Raw genomic sequence first — 21,604 nt, 5'->3', positions numbered from 1 at the left:
TCATCCACTGCTGCCTCTTGCCACCAGGTCTCCTGAGGCCTCAACCACCAGCACCCTGGGTGCTCCCATCCAGTCAGCAGCTAGGCTCTGCCGAAGGGGGCTGGGCTGTCCTCCAAGAAAGGACACTGTCCAATTGCAGCTGGCTCCTAGGACATGGCCTCCATCTATAGGTTCAGTCCTTGCTGGAAGACCAAATACCCATTTCTACCAACAAGTACAGACAGAAGTTTGCAGGTGTCCCAGAATGTTCCCCACTGCCCTGGGGGGGGGGGGGGGGAACCCTTCATCTTGAAGAGGCCTGTGGTCACTTTCTCTAAAAGAGTGAGTCCTGAGTAGGACCAAATCCTCAAAAGAAGCTAACCAGCAGTTCTGAGTCTGCAGCTCTGCCTGACAGGACTGCTGTTAGGTCGTGGAGGGTACTAGAGCTTTGAAGGCTCAGGAGCACCTAGCCCTTCCCCGCTCTTCACAGGATACCCCACACTCACCCAGGCTTTGGGGGTTTTTAAATTTTTATTTCAAAAGCTTGGATAGCTTCAATATCCAGGTCGTGGCAAAATCAGGACACGTGTAAAATACCTTACAATACATTAGATTCCCAAAAGGTACCAAAAAGTACAGTAAAATTAACACTTCCATTAACAGGAAATGTATGACACAAATAATATAAAATTAAAAGGTGAAAAAAAGGTGACACTGGTTTTCTAGGATACAGTTTACTCTTTACAACCAGGGTCCACAGGTCCAGGCTGCAGCACAGCAGCAGGAAGCAGACCCTCCAATCTGGCTCTGGGAACCCGAGAATAAAATCAGCCCATAATGCCGCTCTGGCCTCAGAGACCCCACACGCTGCCTACAAACTAGAGCTCTGGAAATAGTCAACAGGAGATTGATTTCCAGGGGGGAGATTTAAATAAGATGGACATGGGACAGGCCATAGAAAGTATGCCAAGTTAAATTTGGTACATAATTGTGTTCACTCGATATCCAAACAAAGCGTGTGCGATCAGTCGGGCATCCTGCTGAATGAAGCCTCAGTATGGCTTGTAGTTATTCTGGTGGCCGCCGCGTCGCTGGCTCTTCCCGTAATTTGTACTACCCTGACCTAGGGAGGAGAACAACAACGAGCCTTTACCCCTGTGCCAGGCGCTTGACATGCATCCTCACCAGAGCCTGCACCCTGTCCAGTAGGGGTGGTGATCGCGCCCCACCTTCCTGAGGCCCAGAAGCTCAAGAGCTTCATCAGGCGGTGCGCCAGTGGCCGAGCCAGGCCGCAAAGCCCAGCCTGTCCGACTCCAAAGCCCCTGCTGCCAGCAGCCCCTGCACTGTCTGTCCTGCCTCCCAGGGTGGGTGAGTGGATGGGGCCTCCCTCTCTCCTACTTACTGTAGTCGTAGCCGGGGCCGTAGCCGTAATAGCCATAGGGCGAGTAGTCGTAGCCGCCATAGCCGGGCCCGTAGCCCTGCTGGTAGCCGTAGCCCTGGTTCCAGTAGTTGCCGTAGCCCTGATTCCAACTCTGACTCTGACCTGTGGGGGGAGCAGGGCACAGGGGCCCGTGGACCATTTAGCACACGCAGGAGCTAGGATGGAGGAAATCCTGCCCTTTGGGTGGCGGGGTTACTATGGCAACTCAAGAACTAGAAATCAAGGGACTGCTGTCCTGATGTAGAGGGCCCTGGGCCCGACCCTGCATTGAGACCCAAGCCTGGGATCTGAAGGCCAGGAAAGACCTGAATGCTTAACTTCACTAGGGGCAAATGAGGCAGGAGCTCACTCTCTCTGGAAATCTCCCTCTCCTCACCCCTGCCCTCCCTGGCAGCTGGGCCACAAAAAGGATGAAGTTCAGGCTTTGGAGTCAGAGGGGCCTGGACAGAAGGAGGTAAAGCGCCTGGCACAGCCCTGCCCTACCTTCTGCCCACCCACCCACAGGTGTACCAAGACTCAGGACAGCCACAGAGCCGAGCGCACCCCCTTGTGCCTACCCACACCACCCTCCCTGGACCGCAGTGCCAAATGCCCCTCCGCCCCAGGGCCCCAGGCCACGAAGAGAGCCAGACTCATGCCAAGCAGCAGCAGCAGCACAGCCGATGGGACTTGTCCAGCCTGGCACACCACACACCAGAGGCCAGAGAGGCCCCCCAGACAGGCACGGAAGCTCCATGCAGGCAGGGACCCATCTTCATCCAGGCTGCACTCACCTCCACTTCCGCCACCACCGCCGCTGCCCCGGTTCCCTCGGTTGCGGTTCCCACGGCCCCCAGAGCCATACTGCTGCTGCTGATAGACCTCTTTGGGTTGGGCCACCTTGATTTCACACTGAAAGCAGAGAAGACGAGGTGGATCAGACCACCGGGATAAGCTGAGTAGACAAAGACCTTTGTGGACAGATACTCAGATGGCCATTCGGGACCATCTGCTCAAAAATAAAATACATCCAGGACTGGGCACCCAGGTGGCTCTGTCCAGTAAGCAGCCAACTCAGTTTTTGCTCAGGGTCAGGGGATTGGGCCCCATGTGGGGTTCCATGCTGAGCACCAACTCTGCTAAAGTTTCTCTCCCTCTCCCCCATGCACGTACACTCACTTTCTAAAGTAAACCTTGAAAACACAAAAACAAAAAAGACACACTGATATAAAATGTGAGAAACCACATTTGGGCAGAAGCTTTCAGGGCCACAACCAAAATCTCAATGGACCTAGACTCACTAGGGCCTTTTTGGCCAAACCTTTCCCCAGACAACTTACTGGGGGGATAACAGCTATCACCCCAGATATACTGATGGCCACACAGAGGCAGCTCCGCATCTAATGACTGGGAAGGAAGGACAGTGAGGCCAATGCCAACCATTGTAGCAAGATCCCACAGCAGGGAGCAGGTGTGATGCCAGCATGGTCCTACTGAGCAAGAGAGATCAAGAGCTGGCTTCTCAGATCAAGGGCCTTAGGGGAAAATAACCTCTCATTTTTTTTCTTCTCTTTACAGAAATGAAGCATCCCCTTCAAATACACTACGATGGCAACCCTGACCTGACCTCCAGCTTTGAGGAAGAAAGCCATTGAGGCTCAGGGCAGGGCTTCCCTGGGGATATACTGCTCCTCCCTCTTCCCCCAACCACTGGCCTATTGTGGGGAAGGGCCAGATGTGTCCCCTGAGGATCCAGACTCAATTTCTTTTGCTCAAAAATCTCTTCAGTGTGGGTGGGGTTATGGTCAGGGACCTCCCAGGGCTCCTGCCTAAAACAATTTGAGGTCCCCTAATTAGGACCAGTCAAAAATTTTTATGTGTCACCATTCAAGTATTACTCCTTCAAAAAACTGGCAAACCACCCCTTCCCAAGTGATACCATCTGCTATCTTCTACCCTGTTGAATGAATTAAAAATGCTGAATACATTTATTTCAAAACCCACCACCAGTAGCAGTTAACTTTATAGGTACTTCTTGTCCCTTTCACATTGAGACACAGAAAGAAACCACCTCTGCGTCATTAACTGTGCAGTGAGGCAACAGTGAATGAGCTCTTCTTGCCCAACTGTTCCTAAAAATCGAAACTTTATGTACTTTAAAGGCCCAAATCCAGAATTTAGTCCAAATTCCCAGCCAGGATTAAAACTTCTAGGAGCTCCACCCTACCTGTCCTACCTTATCTGGCTGCCACTCCTGCTCAGACCTGCCACACCCTGCCGGTGAGCCACACCCTCAACTGCCTCCTTAGCCACCTGGAGAATACCTGAAACCGCCATGCTCCAGCCTGACCAGAGTTCAGAGGGAAGGGCTGCACTTCTCACTGCACAGCACTGTACTCATTTTTAAGGCAAAACCGGCCATGGGTAAGCTAAAACTAAAACCCTGGAAGCTTTGGGAAGAATCTTCACATGAGGTGGGAGTTAACTAATCAGAGTCCAAAAGTGGATAGAAGTAAACAAAGATTTGGTTCTGACAGAAGGTTGGAAAAGCTCCACAGCAGGAAAGACTTCAACCCAGAGGAAACCAACCCATAAATAACAAATTCTAGAATCTTCTGAGACCTTAACTGCAGGCCATATTCACCTTGGATTCTAGACTCAGAACAGCATGATCTCTAGCTTTCGGTCAGGAATCAAAGGGGCTACTCAACATGCTCCATCCCATACAAACCACCCTTTCTCCTGCCTCCCACACATCCTGGGTTTCTGCCAATGCCACCAGCCTAGGGACTCCCTGAAGGACAGGACCATCTGCCCCAATCAGGACAGCAGACACTGCAAAAAAAAAAATAACAGTAGGGTCAAACTGCCCTGGAGAGGGAGCCCAACTCCTAACCCACACCAGTGAGAGCCAGCTCTCCAGCAGCAGGAGGCCAAAATACAGAGTTGGAGATACCTCACCTTACTTCCACTGATGGTATGAAACTTTTTCTCCAAAACCTTCTTCACAGGTTCTTCTTCTTTAAAGGTGATGAAGACAAAACCTCGTCTTTTGTTTGACTTTGGATCCATTGGAAGCTCAATGGCCTCGATCTGTAAATATATGCAAAGCTCAGAACCACTAATGCCTCTTCCTACCTGGCCCCCAGGACCCGTAGGGAACTCCAAGGAGAAAAGACCCTAGGAAGGCCAGAGTGAAAAGCCTTGCTGACGAGGGCAATGGCCAGCCAAGGCTGCCAAGGACCAGGAAGAAAGCAAGCTCAAGGCAACTGGCAAGTCACTCCCAAAGTCACACACTCACCTCCCCAAACTCGCCGAAGTATTCTCTGATCTTCTCCTCAGTGGCTTCAGGATTCAGACCCCCTACAAAAATTTTCTTTACCGGATCCTTTTTCATGGCCATGGCCTTTTTGGGGTCAATGACACGGCCATCCAGCCTGTGTTCCTTCTGGTCTAGAACCTGTCCCAACAGAAGAAAATCAAGTCTTAACTCAGCAGCACCACCCTCACCAAGGCCCTTCCTTGAGCCACACAGGCCCCAACACGGGTACACAGAACTTGTTCATCCCCTCCAAACTACCCTCAATCTGACTTAGCAACCGTCATCTCTGAACTTCAAGTACAGCTCTTTTATCTGAATACCTACAGCCCACCCCCGCCCCCACCCAGCTTTCCCAGCAGCTGGCAGTTTAAAGCTGGTCTCTCAGAAGTAAAGAAACAGTGATGAAAAGTCCAGGCTGAGGGTGGGCTGCTCGGTTGCAAACCACCCCTTTCTGGTGTGTAAACTCTTCTACTTACACTTCCGAGTATTTTCTGTAAAATGAGACTAAATAAAATAATGCCTACTCCACAGCAACTCTAGACTCCTTATTCTAGTGCTCATAAAACACTGGCTTTATCAGTGCCAGTATAGGCATCAAACACCAATTAAACTCTTCCTGGATGACCTGAGTCCATACCTACTACCCACCCCTTAATCTGTATTTTTAATCCCTTCAAAAACAGTTAAGTTCCTCACCTCTGTTTTTCCCCAAAGCTCAACCACCTACAGAACACACCAACTAATCATGCTCAGAATGGTATCCTCTTAGAATGAACTTAAGACCACTGACATCAAATATCCTGCTTACCTTCTCCACACTGGCTGCATCTTTGAAGAGGATAAACCCAAACCCTCTTGACCGGCCAGTGTTTGGATCCATTTTTATGGTACAGTCAACGACCTCTCCAAATTTGGTAAAATAATCCTTTAGGTCCTTTTTGCTGGTATCCCAGCTCAGGCCTCCAACGAACATTTTTCTGCAAAGGTAAAGACACGTGCCAGCCCTTCCTGGGTACAGCTTCTAAGCAAAGTCGCCATCTAGCACACAGATTACCCTGAGTCCCCCAGGGTCCTACATTTGGAAGGCGTCAACAACGCCCCCCCAAACAACCTTGACCCTAGAGCAGCTTCAGACTCGGTGGCCCCCGACGGGGCAAGGGGACCAAGGGCACTCTGGCCCGGGCACCTATCGGCCCTGAACGCACAGAGGGAGCCATGTGACTAACAAGCACGTCTCTCCAGCGGCCGTCGTCCCTGCCCCTCCAGGCCACCCCCGAGAACTCGGCTCTTAAGGAACTCGAGGCTTCCGGGGGCCGGAGACCGCGTTCAGACCGTGACTCCGCCCCCGGGGAGGGGGGGGAACGGGGAGGCAGCGAGGCCGCGGCCGGGGCGCGCGCCAACTCCGCCCACGCAGCCCCGCCGAACCCCAGGCCGGCCGGGCCCCGGGTCCGAGCGCACTCCCCTTTCCGGGCCGCCCGCCCCCAGCCCAGCGCGAGCGGCCCCGGGGCGGCGCCAAAGCCGACCCAACAAACTCCTGCAAACTCCGGCGCGAACGGCGAGCCCGCGAGCGCGGAGGGGCCGGGCGGCGGGCAGCCAGCAGGCCCCGGCCGCCCGCCCGCCCCTCCCCCCGCCGCGTGGCGCCAACAAAAGGCGGCTCCGGAACAAAGGCGGCGCCCCGGCCGGCCCGCGGCCGCACCTACCCCGCGTCCTCCTCGTTCTTGCTGGCATTGATCTGGTCGCCCTCGGCGCCGTTCTGGTTGCCGGCCGGGGGCGCCGCGCTCCCGCCTCCGCCGCCCGTCGCGGCCCCGGTGCCGGACCCCGCCGGCGACTCGCCTTCGGGGGCGGCCTCGTGTCCGTTCTCGGTGGCGCCCGTCGTCTCCATGGGCTGCTCCTCACCCGCTTCCGACATGCTAGGCCGAGGCGCGGCAGCTCCTGCAACGAGCGGCCCCGGCGCGTCAGGCCCGCGCGGCTCCCGCGCGGCTCCCGCCCCGGCTCCCGCCGCCCGCCGCCCGCCGCCCGCGGGCCCGGCCACTCACCTCGCCGCCGATGACGCCGCGGGGCCCGCTCGTCCCCACCCGCCGGGAAGGCGCCGCGGGCTCGGCCGCGCTCACGCCTGCGCTGCCGGGCCTAGCCTCCGCCGCCAACGGAGCCGCCGCGACCTCGCGCCCTCCGCCGCCGCCGCGCCGCACAGACCCACCGACCGACAAGCTCACTCGGGCCCGCGCGGTGCCGCCGCCTGACAATGCCGACTCGTGGCGCCCTTTATAATGCCGGGGCCGGGCCCACCTCGCAACAAGGCACGTGCTCATTGGTTTCGCTCGCCCGTCACTCAAACGCGCGCTAGCGCCCCATTGGCCGCAGCGGCGCGCGTACGCTAAATCCGGGCGGGCTTTGTCCTCACTTTAGAACCCGCGCGAGCGGGGCCCGCGGAGGTCTGCCGGGCCGGGCGCGACCCCAGCCCTGCCCCCCGCGGCCGAGGGCGCCGGCGACCGACCCCTCCGCGGTCTGAGGCCGCAGGCTCTCGTCGCGGGGCGCCCAGCCCGGCACCGCTCGCTTCGCCCACTCCGCTTTCCCAAAAGAGGAAACGGGGCTCTGAGAAGCCTGGCAAGCCCCGATCGTCCGGCTGGAAGCGGGAGAACGCGGGCAGCCGAGACGGGGCGCGCGGCGCCCCCCAAGGCCAGCGGCAGGGCTCCCCCTTGACCTTGGTGCCCTCGCGGCCCAGCGCTCCCGCTTTCTGCCGCCTCACTCGGGCCAGAAGCGGAGAAGGGGTGGAGCCCGCTGGCGTCGGGGCCTCTGGGGCCGCTGGTTCTCTGGCAGAATGTGGCGGGAGACACTGTGGGACCGGGGTGTTCCCCGATCCCGGGGCGTCCGGCGTCACCTAGGCGATTAGCGTCGTTTGCACGCTGGGGGTTCACATTTCCCATTCGACTTCACTTATTTCTGCTGAAATTTCTCTTTAAAAAGAAAAATAAACCATTTCCCTGAAATCATGAAGATGGTAGGTGGGGAGGAGTGGTTCTTTTTTCCTAATACACCAAACCCCTTAATCTGAGCTGCTTGACCACCACGCTTGAAAGGCCTGCGTTAATCCCTTGATTCCTTATAATCATATGGGTGCCGGGGCCCCAAATGGACCAGGATTACCACCTCTGAAGCCTGGGGATTACCAGAGAGCAACAGAACCTAAGTAGCTGGCATTTCCCGCTGAGTTCCTGCAGCCAGGCCTAGTGTGGGGGTCTGGGGGTTCTGTTTCTCATCTGGTCTTCTAACAACCCAATGGAAGGTGATACCATCACAAATTTATCAGTGAGAAAACTGAAGCCCGGAGTGTGGACCCAAGGCTCGCTCCCTAATAATCCAGCTAGCCAGTAGTTGCCAGGGAGAATGAAAAATGTAACAGTTCCACATTCAGAAAAAATAATCAACTCCAGAAAATCTGAAGATTTGGTCACAGAGGCTACCTTCCTCCAAGGTATCCATCAACTAAAGCAGGGGCACCGACCCACAGGTGAGTAAAGACCCTCCAGTTCACCACAAGGCCCTCCTGACAGTCACTCTCAGACCAGATTCCGCAACTGGAACTGAGAGCTCCAAAAAACTGTGGTTGTCTCACTGAAATCTGATAGAAAGGCTTGCAGAATTTAACAGACCCCCACCCCATCTCCACCCTAGCCCATGCCCACCCACAGAAATAAGGTGCAGGGAGGACTGGGTGCAACAGGGGATGATGGACACAGATGCCGAAGCGATGAATATAATACAGGTAATTAAGTTCAAAGTCAAATAGTCTAAATGCAGCCACAGAACATAACTACTGATGAAGGCAGACATTCACTTAAGCTCCTGCTCTTGACCACACGGATTCCTTTCGCACAACTATGGAAACACTTTCCATGACCTGAGGATAACATTTGGACAGTCCATCACAGTTTGCAAAATGCTTTCCTCAAAATTGCTTCATTGGAGCCTCAAAATAATTTTTGTGTGACGGTATCCATAATTGATGCACAAAAACACTGAAATCATAACTAAAATTGTGGGGGGATCCCTGGGTGGCTCAGCAGTTTAGCACCTGCCTTCGGCCCAGGGCAAGATCCTGGAGACCTGGGATTGGGTCTCATGTCGGGCTCCCTGCATGAAGCCTACTTCTCTCCCTCTGCCTATGTCTCTGCCTCTCTCTCTCTCTCTCTCTCTGTCTCTCATGAATAAATAAATAATTTTTTTAAATGAAAAATAATTTTTAAAAAATGAACTTGTAGCCACAAACCCAGACCTCCAACTCCACACCAACTCTGCATTGTTTCCATGGCTCCTGGCTATGGTAGTATAAGGGGTCTCTGATCTCCCTAATTCCTTAGTCTAAATTAGATCTATATCAGATTATTCTGAGGCTCAAATGAAGCAATAGTTTAGAAAATAATTTGTGAGGCACCTGGGTGGCTCAGTCAGTTAAGCATCAGACTCGATTTCAGCTCAGCTTTCGATCTCAGGATCGTGAGATCGAGCCCCATGTTGGGCTCCATGCTCAGCAGGAAGTCTGCTTGAGATTCTCTTTCCCTCTCCCTCTGCTCCTCTCAAATAAATCTTTTTTTAAAAAAAGATTTTATTTATTTATTTGAGAGAGAGAGCACGAGCAGAGAAGAGAGGCAGAGGGAGAGGGAGAAGCAGGCTCCCCACTGAGCAGGGAGCCAGACAGAGGGCTCCAACCCAGGACCCTGAGATCCTGGCCTGAGCCGAAGGCAGACACTTAACCTACTGAGCCACACAGGTGCGCCAATAAATATTTTTTTAAAAAAGCATTTATAAATTCTAAAGAACTGCAGACAAGAGGGAGTCAGTCTCAGCTCAGAATGCTTTTATATTGCCTCCAATGGGGTTTTTGACATGGGCAGGACACCGGGCTCTTCGGAAACAGCAGGAAGTACCTTTGATGCAAGGATCCCACTCCAGTTATTGGGTCCCAGATACAGACACTGAACAGAGGACATCTTTTATGACAATGACGTTATCAAATCAGGAAGGAGCCCAGTTACCTCCTGAAACCCCCTTAAGAGGCCCATATAGTACAGTCTCCTGGTTTCAGGGATTCAGGCTGTCAATAAGAATACATAGAATAACCAACCTAGAAGAGAAAGAACAGACACAAAATGCATTTTGGAAGTTTTTAAAATTTCAGTTGACCCTTGAACAATGCAGGGATTAAGGGTACCAACCTTTTGCATGGCCAAAAATCTGCTTATAACTTTTGACTCCCCCAGAACTGAACTACTAATAGCCTACTGTAGACCAGAAGCCTTACCAATAATATAGTCATAACACGTATTTTGTAGGTTGTATGTAGTGTATACTACATTCTTACAATAAAGTGAGCCACTAAAAAGACAAACCTTAATAGGAAAGTCATGAGGAAGAGAATATATTCACCAGTACTACACTGTGTTTATCGAAAAAAAAAAGAATCTAGGGCAGCCCCGGTGGCGCAGCGGTTTAGCGCTGCCTGCAGTCCAGAGCGTGATCCTGGAGACCCTGGATCGAGTCCCACGTCAGGCTCTCTGCATGAAGCCTGCTTCTCCCTCTGCCTGTGCCTCTGCCTCTCTCTCTGTGTCTCTATGAATAAATTTTAAAAAAAATCTAAAAAAGGGGCACCCCAGGAGCTCAGTCCATTGAGCATATGACTTCAGCTCAGGTTATGTTCTAGAGGTGGGAGGTCCTGGGATTGAGCTCCGTGCTCAGCAGGGAATCTGCTTCTCCTTCTCCCTCTGCTCCTCCCCTGGCTTGTGCTCTCTCTCTAATAAATAAAACCTTTTTTAAAAAAAAAAACAGTGTAAGTGGACATACACAGTTCAAACCCGTGTTGTCTAAGGGTCAACTGAATATGAATAATTTCCCCCATATTCTCCTTATTTGTTTGTTTTCCTTGGCTGAGCCTGCGAGATGGAAGTTGCAGGAGTTAGCTCCAAGTGTGTTATGACTACTGTGGCCAGGCCACACTCCACAACTCCATGGGCTCCAGCCCCCCTGCTGCAGGGCTATGTCTGGCTCCACCAAAAGAAACTAGCTTTCGGGATCCCTAGGTGGCGCAGCGGTTCGGCGCCTGCCTTTGGCGCAGGGCGCGATCCTGGAGACCCAGGATCGAATCCCACATCGGGCTCCCGGTGCATGGAGCCTGCTTCTCCCTCTGCCTGTGTCTCTGCCTCTCTCTCTCTGTGACTATCATAAATAAATAATAATAAAAAAAAAAATTTAAAAAAAAAAAAAGAAACTAGCTTTCTCTCTTTTTTTTTTTCTTCCTTTCTTTTTAAAATTTTATTTATTTATTTATTTATTTATTTATTTATTTATTTATTTATTTGAGAGAGCATAAGCACAGGGAGGGGGAAAGGGAGAAGCAGATTCTCCGCTGAGCAGGGAGCCCAACAGCACAGGGCTCTGTCCCAGGACAGACCCTGGGATCATGACCTGAGCTGAAGGCAGACACTTAACCAACTGAGTCACCATGGCAGCATCTCATGGCCACTCTCCACTCTAGCTGTGCTCAGCTTTTGTCCTGAAACCCACTCACATTCTTTTGCCTCTGGAGGTGACTTGCACCTGCTGTTTCCTCTTCCTGGAATACTCTTCCCCAAATCTCACCTGCCTACTCTACACATCTGTTGCGGGTTGAATTGCAGCCCCCCTAAAAGATATGTTCGAGGGTGCATGTGACTTGATCTGGAAACGGAATCTCTGCAGATAAAATCGAGACAAGATGAGGTCATGCTGGAATAGGGTAGGCCCTTGATCCAACGTGACTGGAGGCTTCTGAGAGAGGACACAAGGAGTCAGAGAGATATAAAAGGAAAACACCATGTGATGAAGGAGGCTGAGGTGGGAGTCTCCAGGTCAGGTGTGTAAGTCAGCTCCGGCTACTCTAACAAAATGCCACAGGCTGAGTGGCTTAAACAACAAACTGATTTATCAGTGCTGGAGGCAGGGAGGAGCATGCCCAGGGTGCTGGCGGATCTGGTTCTAGGTGAGGACCCACTTCCTAATTTGCGGATTGCTGTTTTCTCATATCTTCACATGACCGAGAGTGAAGGGAGAAGGAAACCCTCCTGTGTCACCTCTTATGAACACCAAAGAGTGCTGGATCCACCAGGAGCTCGGAGAGAGGCACAGATCCTCTCCCAGGGCCATCAGGTGGAGCATGGGCCTCCCAACACCTTGACTTTTGGACTTCTGGCCTCCAGAACCATGAGACAAAACATTTCTGTTGTATGCTGCGCCACTTGTGGTGCTTTGTTACAGCAGTCCTCGCTGACTGATACAGCATCCACGACACTTCCACTTCCTCCAGGAAGTGCTCTGTCCTGCTCCAAGGAAGGGCCCCTCTCAGACACGGATGCTGAGCTCAATGATACTCTGCACTAGGTCTGTCTCCTTCACCCCAACACCTCCAGTGAGCACCCTAATATCTGCAAAATTAATAAACAATGTCTTTTTTTAAAAAAAAAAAGGTTTTATTTATTTATCTGAAAGACACAGAGAGAGCTGAGCAGGGAGCCCAATGCAAGCCTCTATTCCAGGACCCCTAGATCATGACCTGAGCCGATGGCAAATGTTTCACCAACTGAGCCTGCTTGATTGCATGTTTTGAACACCTTACACGATTCTTTGCCAACATTTACAAAGCATGATATTTCTACAAAATGTCACGTTTCCGGCTGCTTCTAGAAAATAGATGAAAAAAAGAAAGAAAACAGATGAAGTTGCACTGGGCCACAGTCCCACAGGTCCACAGCAGGAGCGGAGACTCACTGGCCCCCAGCAGATGCCATCCAGCTGACCCCATCCCCCCACCAGTTCCTGATATCTTGCTCCTGGGTCCCTAAAACCATTTTCATCAATTGAAAGCATCCAAGATGTCAATCCCTAACTCGGCTTCCATGAAGCCCAGGCTTCTTCATCTTTAAAACAGGGATGGCAACATGTGCCCAGCAGAGCTCCTGCAGGGATCGGTACATCTGCAGAGGGTTCAGCATAGTGCCCTGCAGGAAGTAGGTATGAAGGAGAGTAGCTCAGATTACTAACAACAATAGCAACAGATCTAGGAGAAAACTCCTTCCCCTGCTGGGTTCCCCTACTACCATCTACCTCAAGTCAAATCCTCAGAACCAACATGGAAAATCTGGAAAAGCTCTGCCAGCTAGTGGCACCGCGCTCCCCATGGACACATTCTTACAACAGCCACCCCGCACCCAGCTTGAGTCTCAGAGACAGCCTCTGCCCACCAGAGGCCCAGCAGAATTGCCTGGGTCACCCTTCTGGAATCAGGCCTTAATGGAACATGTGGCCCATGTACAGACCTAACCCCTCCCATTGTCATCAGGAGCTTCCCGGACTACTCAGAGGGGCCCAGCCTGGCCTCACGATCCCCAGCAAACCTTGGAAACCAGGTTCCCAGAACCCCCACCCGGGACCGGACTCTCACTTTTAAGGATTTTATTTATTTATTCATGAGAGACACACAGAGACAGAGAGGCAGAGACACAGGCAGAGAGAGAAGCAGGCTCCATGCAGGGAGCCCAACGTGGGACTTGATCCCAAGGCCTCCAGGTCATGCCCTGGGCCGGAAGGCAGATGCTCAACCACTGAGCCCCCCCCAGGCGCCCCTATTCACTCACTTATTAACACCTGGGCTTCTGCCACTGCCATCAGCAGGCCCGAGCGACCCTAGGGACAGACCCTCAGGCATAAGTATCCCTGAGCATTGAAGCACCTCAATCTCAGCATGTCCCAAACTGAACGCACGACATTCCCCGGAGCCCTGACCCTCTGCTGTGTCGCTGGCGACGGAGAATGTGTGTAGTCTGCTCCTTAGCTACCCATGCCAGTCCAGAACATGGGGCCAGCCTTGGTGGCCCTCTGTCCCTCACCTGCCCCACCCATCCAGGGCCATCCAGGCCCCATCGTGCCTCTCCGCCTCTGTCTCCCACTCCTGGGCTTGCACTTAAGGGGCATCACTCTGCATGAACCACACCGGATCTCAAGCCTGGCAGATCGTGTCTTACAGATTAACAGTCCCGGCCAGGCATTCAGGCCAGAGAAGGGGCCCTCTCCTCCACGTGGCATGTAAGGACAAGGGCCCCTTCATCCTGCAGCACCACCATCCCCCAACTCTGGGCCTTATCAGGTGCACACAGCTGGCAGAGGGAGCAAACAGAAAGGACAGCGCCTGGCCGCAAGGGACACTGAGAAATGAGCGTGGATACTTGCACAATGAAGGCAAGGCCAGACTGGGTGTCCACTCTTCACGCCAGGCTTGCAGCAACTGCATGTTAGTGGCGACAAAGGGAGACACAAGAGGAAAGCTTTCCTTTGGTCCGTCTGCTTTTCGGAAACCGTCACCAGGCACCTGTCCTGGGTAAACTGCTGGTCTCCACTGTCAAAGGCCATCCCTGCCCTGGCCCTGCTTTGGGAGGGATGAACAGTACATCGGGGAATAGGACACGTGGGAGGGATGCCCCTGAACCCTAACCTTACCCAAGTCGGGGAGGTGGGTAGGAAGCATGAGGCTTCCCAGAGGAGCACATGCCCAGCTGCACCAGGAACACTGAATGGGGTTCTCTGGGCAGAGATGGGGGAGGATAGGGTGCCGGCAAAGGCACCTGAGAAGGTGCAGGAGGTTCAAAGACTGCAGGTAGCTCCACCTGAGAAAGGGAAGATGAGCCAGTGCCATGACAAAGGGATCCCCTTATCCATGTGAAACAGGAAGTCAGTGATGACAGTGATGGCACCAGTCCATGGAAGGAGGGGCATTAAAGACATCAAGGAGGACGGGGGACCCAGCTGGCTCAGTCAGCAGAATGTGAGACACTTGATCTTCATGAGTTCAAGCACCGTGTTGGGTATAGAGATTACTTAAACAAATAAAAAATTTTTTAAAGGGGGGAGGGCACCTGGATGGCTTAGTGGTTGAGTGTCTGTCTGCCTTTGGCTCAGGTTATGATGCCAGGGTCCTGGGATCGAGTCTTGCATCAGGCCCCCTACTCAATGAGGAGTCTGCTTCTCCCTCTTCCTCTGCTCCTCCTTCCTGGTTGTGCTCTCTTTCTCAAATAAACAAATAAAATCTCTCTAAAAAAAAAAAAAAAAGATTTTATTTATTTAAAAAGATTTTATTTATTTATTTGACAGAGCACACAAATGAGGAGCAGTAGGCAGAGAGACAGGGAAAAGCAGGCTCCCGGCCTAGCAGGGAGCCCAACTCGGGCTAGATCCCAGGACCCTGGGTTCATAACCTGAGCCGAAGGCAGATGCTCAACTGACTGAGCCACCCAGGGGCCCTAAACCAAATCTTTAAAAAAAAAAATTTTATTTATTTATTTTTTTTTTTTTTAAGTAATCTCTACAAGTAACATGGGGCTTGAATTCAGGACCCAGAGATCAAGAGTTCAGTGCTTCTTTTGCACCTCCACCCTTTTTTTTTTTTAAGATTTTATTTATTTATTCATGAGAGATACAGAGAAAGAGAGGCAGAAACACAGGCAGAGGGAGAAGCAGGCTCCATGCAGGGAGCCCAATGGTGGGTCTCCAGGATCACGCCCTGAGTGGAAGGCAGACCTCAACCGCTGATCCACCCAGCCCCCCACCCCCACCCGCCAAAAAATTTTTCTTTTTTTTATTAAGGAGGGTGAGTGGGCGGAACGTTGTATCTCTAGTAGTCACAACCCTGACTCGAGACAGAGGGGCAGGTGAGCAGTCAGGCTGGAAAACTGGGCCAGAAGCTACCCAGTGGTGGCTTTGAATGGCAGGCCTGGCAGGGAAGGCCTGGGCCATGCTGTCTGCCTCGGCCAAGGAGGAAACCACCCACCACTCAGGCAGGCCCCTCGCCCCACACCTGCCTCTCACTGCACTCACCCATTCCTGGCAACCGCAGGCAAAGGATCAAGAAGTGATCCATTTCAAAGATCAAGTCCAAGCCCCTCATGAACAGAGAAGAAAACTAAAGGGCATGGAAGGAAAGGGCCTCGGCCCGTTCAAGCTGCTACAACAAAAACACGGTAGATGAGGCAGCTTATAACCACAGAAATGTACTTCTCATAGTTCTAGAGGCTGGAAGCCCAAGATCAAGGTGCCTGCCCCCGTCCCCCCACCCACCGTGCTTCCTGGTGCCCCGGGGGGCTGGCTGTCTTCTCCCTGCATCCTCACAGGGTCACCCTGATGATCTAACTGCCCCCCTGAAAGGCCCCACTTCCAAATGCCATCACATCGAGGGGAAGGATTTAAACATACGAACAGGGGGAGGACACAAATGTGCAGTCTAGGGGTGGCCTGTGGCACTAGGCCTGGAACCCAGGCCTCTCTTGGGATGGTATCCTCTGGGCACTCCTGGCACTGCTCTGAGCCCCAGGCAGCCAGAGGCAATAAGAGAGGGGACAGACATGCACCCAGAACCCCCGCCTGTCTCCACCCAGAAACAGGAAGCCACAGCCTGGTACCCTCTTCTTGGCACCTCCCACCTCCCTTCTCTGTCCACAGCCACAGCCGAGGGCAGGGCAAAGCCAGCTAGCTCCTGGGCGTGGACAGTGGCGCCGGAGGCCACAGCCCTGGCAGCCACATCAGTTTCCTCCTTGAGGCCAGACCAGGCAGGACCTCAGGGGCCTAAGGAGGCGGGGTGGGGGTGCGAGGACTGAGGAGTCTCCAGCACTGGTGCTAGGAAAGCTGGTCTTAACTTCTCTTTCCAAGGGCACTGGTGGGGTGGGGCCCTCAGTGGCTGAGTGGCTGGCTTCGGCTTGGGGTTGACCCCGGGGTCCAGGGATCGAGTCCCACATCGGGCTGCCCCCACAGGGAGCCTGCTTCTCCCTCTGCCTGTGTCTGCCTCTCTCTCTTTCTCTCTCTCTCTCTCTCTCTCTCTCTCATTCTCTCTGTCTTTCATGAATAAATAAAATCTTAAAAAAAATTAAAAAAAAAACAAAATAGTATTTCATGACATATAAATTCTATGAATTTCAAAGTCAGTGTCTGTAAATAAAGATCTGTCAATAAGAAGCATTTGGAAAAATGTTTCATCTCTTTCTTTTAATATTCTTCCACCACTCCCCCTTTTTAAGTAATCTCTATGCCCAATGTGGGGCTCAAATTCACCATCCTGAGATCAGGAACCATGTGCTCTACAGACTGAGTCAGCCGACACCCCTTTCCATCTTCTTATATTATGAACTTAGCTACATAATGAAATGTCTCTTGGCCCAGGAGACGGAAAATACAGTATTTACCATCTCATCCTATATGGGTAATATTTGTCAGTTCTGTTCTAGGCCACTTACCCATCCCTTAAACTTTGGATTTGGATTTGGCTTTGGAATCAGGGCGCTCAACTCAAATCCTGCCTCCCACCCAGCATCTCAACTCTGGAATTCAGAACAAGTAATTTCCCCTTGGGGGAATATTCAATATTCTTCATTTGAAAAGCAGGCCAGGGGCACTTGGGTGGCTCAGTGGTTGAGGGTCTGCCTTTGGCTCAAGGCGTGATCCTGGGGTCCTGGGAGTCAGTCCTGCCTCAAGCTGCCCGCAGGGAGCCTGCTTCTCCCTCTGCCTATGTCTCTGCCTCTCTGTATCTCTCATGAGTAAATAAATAAAATCTTAGAAAGAAAGAAAGAAAATCGGGCCAGCACTCCAACGACTGTAGCGTGAACATCCAGCGCCTGCCGTAGAGCTGGGGACTTCACCAGTCTCCCTATCTCAAGTTCCCAGTCTTCACACCTCCGCCCGCACCACCTGCCCACCGAGACCCTCGCCGGACTCAGGACTTTGTGCAGGTGACGCCTCACCTGTCGCCTTCTCCTAGTGTCCTCATCGATCCCCAGGATCCTCATCCTCCAGTGGCTGGAGCCCCGCCTTATCTCGACGGCTTCTGGATCACGTTGTAAGTGCAACCCTTCGCCTGCTTGGAAGAGCTTCCCACCTTCCTCACCTAAGCCAGGTCCCTCCCGGAGGGCACCCGCTACTCAGCCCCGCCACTCACCCCCACCCCGCGCCGCCTCCGCGGGGCCCGCCCACTTCCGGCCCGCCCACCGGGCGCTCTGGGCATGCGCAGGGGCTCGGGCCGCAGCCGGCGAGGAGCGGCTCCGGCTCGGGGCTGCGGCGGCTGCACGAGCCCTCGGTCCTCGCCCGGTCCCAGCAGGTACTTGCCCTGGCCTGCGAGACGTGGGCTAGCTCTCCAGGACCACATGCTGCCTCATTTGTCCCAGCCGCAGCTCTCACCCACCCGACCCCGGCGTCTTGGTCCTGCCGCCCCCAGACACCTCCTGGCTGACCTCGGCCAGTGCTTCTGCCTCCGCCTTTCCAGAACCTCCCGCTGCCCAGCACCAGACTCGTCCCGCCCCGCCGCTGGCCGCCGTCGCGCGGGCCGGCCTAGGCTCCCATGCCCGGCCCACCCATTGTCCTGTCGCGCCCTGCCAGTAGCCGGTAAATCTTTTCCTCCTGGGGAACTGTTCTTTCTAAAACTGGCCCTCCCTTTGACTGTTGGGTCAGAACTACTTCCGGCAACGAAGAATGACGGCCTAGAATGGCTCTTGTTAACATTCCTTCGTTTTGCAAAAAGGTGGGAACTGGCCTCCCACGGGGGCTTCCAGGCCTGACCCAGGGTGAGAGCGGCGTCCTCATTGCAGTTTCCAAATTTTCCTTACATAGTCTAGCCACTTCCCAGTTTTTTTTTTCCTCCCCCCACATTCTAATCGGGTTATTTTTTATTGACATACCATAAAGTCCACCTGGTTAAAATGTACAAGTCCATGGTTCTAGCATATTCAGAGAGTTGAGCAACTGGTCACCACAATTGAAGTTCAGAACGTTCACTTCCCCTGAAAAACGAAACCTCTTACCCTGGGCAGTCCCCACCCACCCACCCCAGCCCCAGCCCCTGCAGCCACCAATCTACTTTCTGTCTCTCTAGGTTTACATGTTCTGGACATTTTTATTTTTTTATTTTATTTTTTTTTTATTATTTATTTATGATAGTCAGAGAGAGAGAGAGAGAGAGAGAGGCTCCATGCACCGGGAGCCCGACGTGGGATTCGATCCCGGGTCTCCAGGATCGCGCCCTGGGCCAAAGGCAGGCGCTAAACCGCTGCGCCACCCAGGGATCCCTGTTCTGGACATTTTTAATAAATGAAATCATACATGTAGCCTTTGGTATCTGGTTTCTTTTGCTTCCAGGTTCATCCATGTTTGTTTGTTTTTTTTTACCACAGACACCGCCTATATGTGAGAGACTCAACAATCTCTCTCCAGTCCTGCTCTTTATCACAAGATCCAGGTTCGCAGGTCCCAGGGCAGCCTCCACACCTCTGCATGGAGGTCAACTCAGACATCAGACTTGACTTGCCCAATACAAGAAAACCACAGACTGAGCTCAGTTATGAATACTGATGCAAGAATGCTAGTAAGTAGGGGTGTCTAGTGGCTCAGTAGGTTGAGCAAGCAACTGTTGATCTCAGCTCAGGTCTTAATCTCAGGGTCTTGAGTTTTAACTCATGTTGGGCATGGAGCCTATTTAAAAAAAAAAAAAAAAAAAAAAAAGAGGGGGACCCGGGGGGCTCAGCGGTTTAGCACCACCTTTGGCCAGGCCTGATCCTGGGGACCGGGGTTCAAGTCCCGCGTCACTCCCTGCTGGAGCCTGTTCTCCCTCTTCTGTTCTCTGCCCCCTTTTCTCTCTCTCTCGGTCACCAGAATAAATAAGTAAAAAATTTTAAAAAAAGAAGAAAGCAAAAGGGTGGCTTTAATAAGGAACTCTGTTTTAAATGATAAATTAAAGGAAAAGAGGGGGAAAAGAGTCTTTTTTTTTTTAAGATTTGTTTTCATTCGAGAGACGACAGAGAGGCAGAGACACAGGCAGAGAGAGAAGCAGGCTCCATGCAGGGAGCCCAACGTGGGACTTGATCCCAAGGCCTCCAGGTCATGCCCTGGGCCGGAAGGCAGATGCTCAACCACTGAGCCCCCCCCAGGCGCCCTATTCACTCATTATTAACACCTGGGCTTCTGCCACTGCCATCAGCAGGCCCGAGCGACCCTAGGGACAGACCCTCAGGCATAAGTATCCCTGAGCATTGAAGCACCTCAATCTCAGCATGTCCCAAACTGAACGCACGACATTCCCCGGAGCCCTGACCCTCTGCTGTGTCGCTGGCGACGGAGAATGTGTGTAGTCTGCTCCTTAGCTACCCATGCCAGTCCAGAACATGGGGCCAGCCTTGGTGGCCCTCTGTCCCTCACCTGCCCCACCCATCCAGGGCCATCCAGGCCCCATCGTGCCTCTCCGCCTCTGTCTCCCACTCCTGGGCTTGCACTTAAGGGGCATCACTCTGCATGAACCACACCGGATCTCAAGCCTGGCAGATCGTGTCTTACAGATTAACAGTCCCGGCCAGGCATTCAGGCCAGAGAAGGGGCCCTCTCCTCCACGTGGCATGTAAGGACAAGGGCCCCTTCATCCTGCAGCACCACCATCCCCCAACTCTGGGCCTTATCAGGTGCACACAGCTGGCAGAGGGAGCAAACAGAAAGGACAGCGCCTGGCCGCAAGGGACACTGAGAAATGAGCGTGGATACTTGCACAATGAAGGCAAGGCCAGACTGGGTGTCCACTCTTCACGCCAGGCTTGCAGCAACTGCATGTTAGTGGCGACAAAGGGAGACACAAGAGGAAAGCTTTCCTTTGGTCCGTCTGCTTTTCGGAAACCGTCACCAGGCACCTGTCCTGGGTAAACTGCTGGTCTCCACTGTCAAAGGCCATCCCTGCCCTGGCCCTGCTTTGGGAGGGATGAACAGTACATCGGGGAATAGGACACGTGGGAGGGATGCCCCTGAACCCTAACCTTACCCAAGTCGGGGAGGTGGGTAGGAAGCATGAGGCTTCCCAGAGGAGCACATGCCCAGCTGCACCAGGAACACTGAATGGGGTTCTCTGGGCAGAGATGGGGGAGGATAGGGTGCCGGCAAAGGCACCTGAGAAGGTGCAGGAGGTTCAAAGACTGCAGGTAGCTCCACCTGAGAAAGGGAAGATGAGCCAGTGCCATGACAAAGGGATCCCCTTATCCATGTGAAACAGGAAGTCAGTGATGACAGTGATGGCACCAGTCCATGGAAGGAGGGGCATTAAAGACATCAAGGAGGACGGGGGACCCAGCTGGCTCAGTCAGCAGAATGTGAGACACTTGATCTTCATGAGTTCAAGCACCGTGTTGGGTATAGAGATTACTTAAACAAATAAAAAATTTTTAAAAGGGGGGAGGGCACCTGGATGGCTTAGTGGTTGAGTGTCTGTCTGCCTTTGGCTCAGGTTATGATGCCAGGGTCCTGGGATCGAGTCTTGCATCAGGCTCCCTACTCAATGAGGAGTCTGCTTCTCCCTCTTCCTCTGCTCCTCCTTCCTGGTTGTGCTCTCTTTCTCAAATAAACAAATAAAATCTCTCTAAAAAAAAAAAAAAAGATTTTATTTATTTAAAAAGATTTTATTTATTTATTTGACAGAGCACACAAACGAGGAGCAGTAGGCAGAGAGACAGGGAAAAGCAGGCTCCCGGCCTAGCAGGGAGCCCAACTCGGGCTAGATCCCAGGACCCTGGGTTCATAACCTGAGCCGAAGGCAGATGCTCAACTGACTGAGCCACCCAGGGGCCCTAAACCAAATCTTTAAAAAAAAAAATTTTATTTATTTATTTTTTTTTTTTTTAAGTAATCTCTACAAGTAACATGGGGCTTGAATTCAGGACCCAGAGATCAAGAGTTCAGTGCTTCTTTTGCACCTCCACCCTTTTTTTTTTTTAAGATTTTATTTATTTATTCATGAGAGATACAGAGAAAGAGAGGCAGAAACACAGGCAGAGGGAGAAGCAGGCTCCATG

At 52.7% G+C, this 21,604-nt stretch overlaps 2 protein-coding genes across 4 annotated transcripts in view; one reads left to right on the top strand and one right to left on the bottom strand.

Moving 5' to 3' along the window:
* PHYKPL (5-phosphohydroxy-L-lysine phospho-lyase) overlaps window positions 1-5,255 on the top strand; it is a 37,980-nt gene extending 32,725 nt beyond the window's left edge. The window contains exon 13 of the mRNA XM_041761553.1: window positions 2,978-5,255. The gene's annotated coding sequence lies outside the window, so the exon portion shown is untranslated. The remainder of the gene's footprint in view (window positions 1-2,977) is intronic.
* HNRNPAB (heterogeneous nuclear ribonucleoprotein A/B) lies at window positions 492-17,661 on the bottom strand. 3 transcript variants are annotated; one of them, XM_041761555.1, is made up of 8 exons: window positions 17,531-17,661; window positions 6,422-6,653; window positions 5,530-5,698; window positions 4,701-4,859; window positions 4,361-4,492; window positions 2,194-2,311; window positions 1,382-1,522; window positions 492-1,102 (listed from the first exon to the last, which is right to left on the bottom strand). In XM_041761555.1, exons 2-8 carry the CDS (start codon window positions 6,628-6,630, stop codon window positions 1,032-1,034), a joined length of 999 nt encoding a protein of 332 aa, XP_041617489.1. In that variant the 5' UTR covers window positions 6,631-6,653; window positions 17,531-17,661; the 3' UTR covers window positions 492-1,031. The 3 variants fall into 3 exon arrangements, with proteins under 3 accessions (XP_041617489.1, XP_041617488.1, XP_041617490.1); XM_041761554.1 differs by lacking the exon at window positions 17,531-17,661 and adding an exon at window positions 6,758-6,984; XM_041761556.1 differs by lacking the exons at window positions 1,382-1,522; window positions 17,531-17,661 and adding an exon at window positions 6,758-6,985.
* Between the last annotated feature and the right edge of the window lie 3,943 nt (window positions 17,662-21,604).

The sequence above is a fragment of the Vulpes lagopus genome, chromosome 7 (genome assembly GCF_018345385.1).
Source record: "Vulpes lagopus strain Blue_001 chromosome 7, ASM1834538v1, whole genome shotgun sequence".
NCBI classification, from domain to species: domain Eukaryota; kingdom Metazoa; phylum Chordata; class Mammalia; order Carnivora; family Canidae; genus Vulpes; species Vulpes lagopus.
This window is presented reverse-complemented; position numbering and strand designations above follow the sequence as displayed.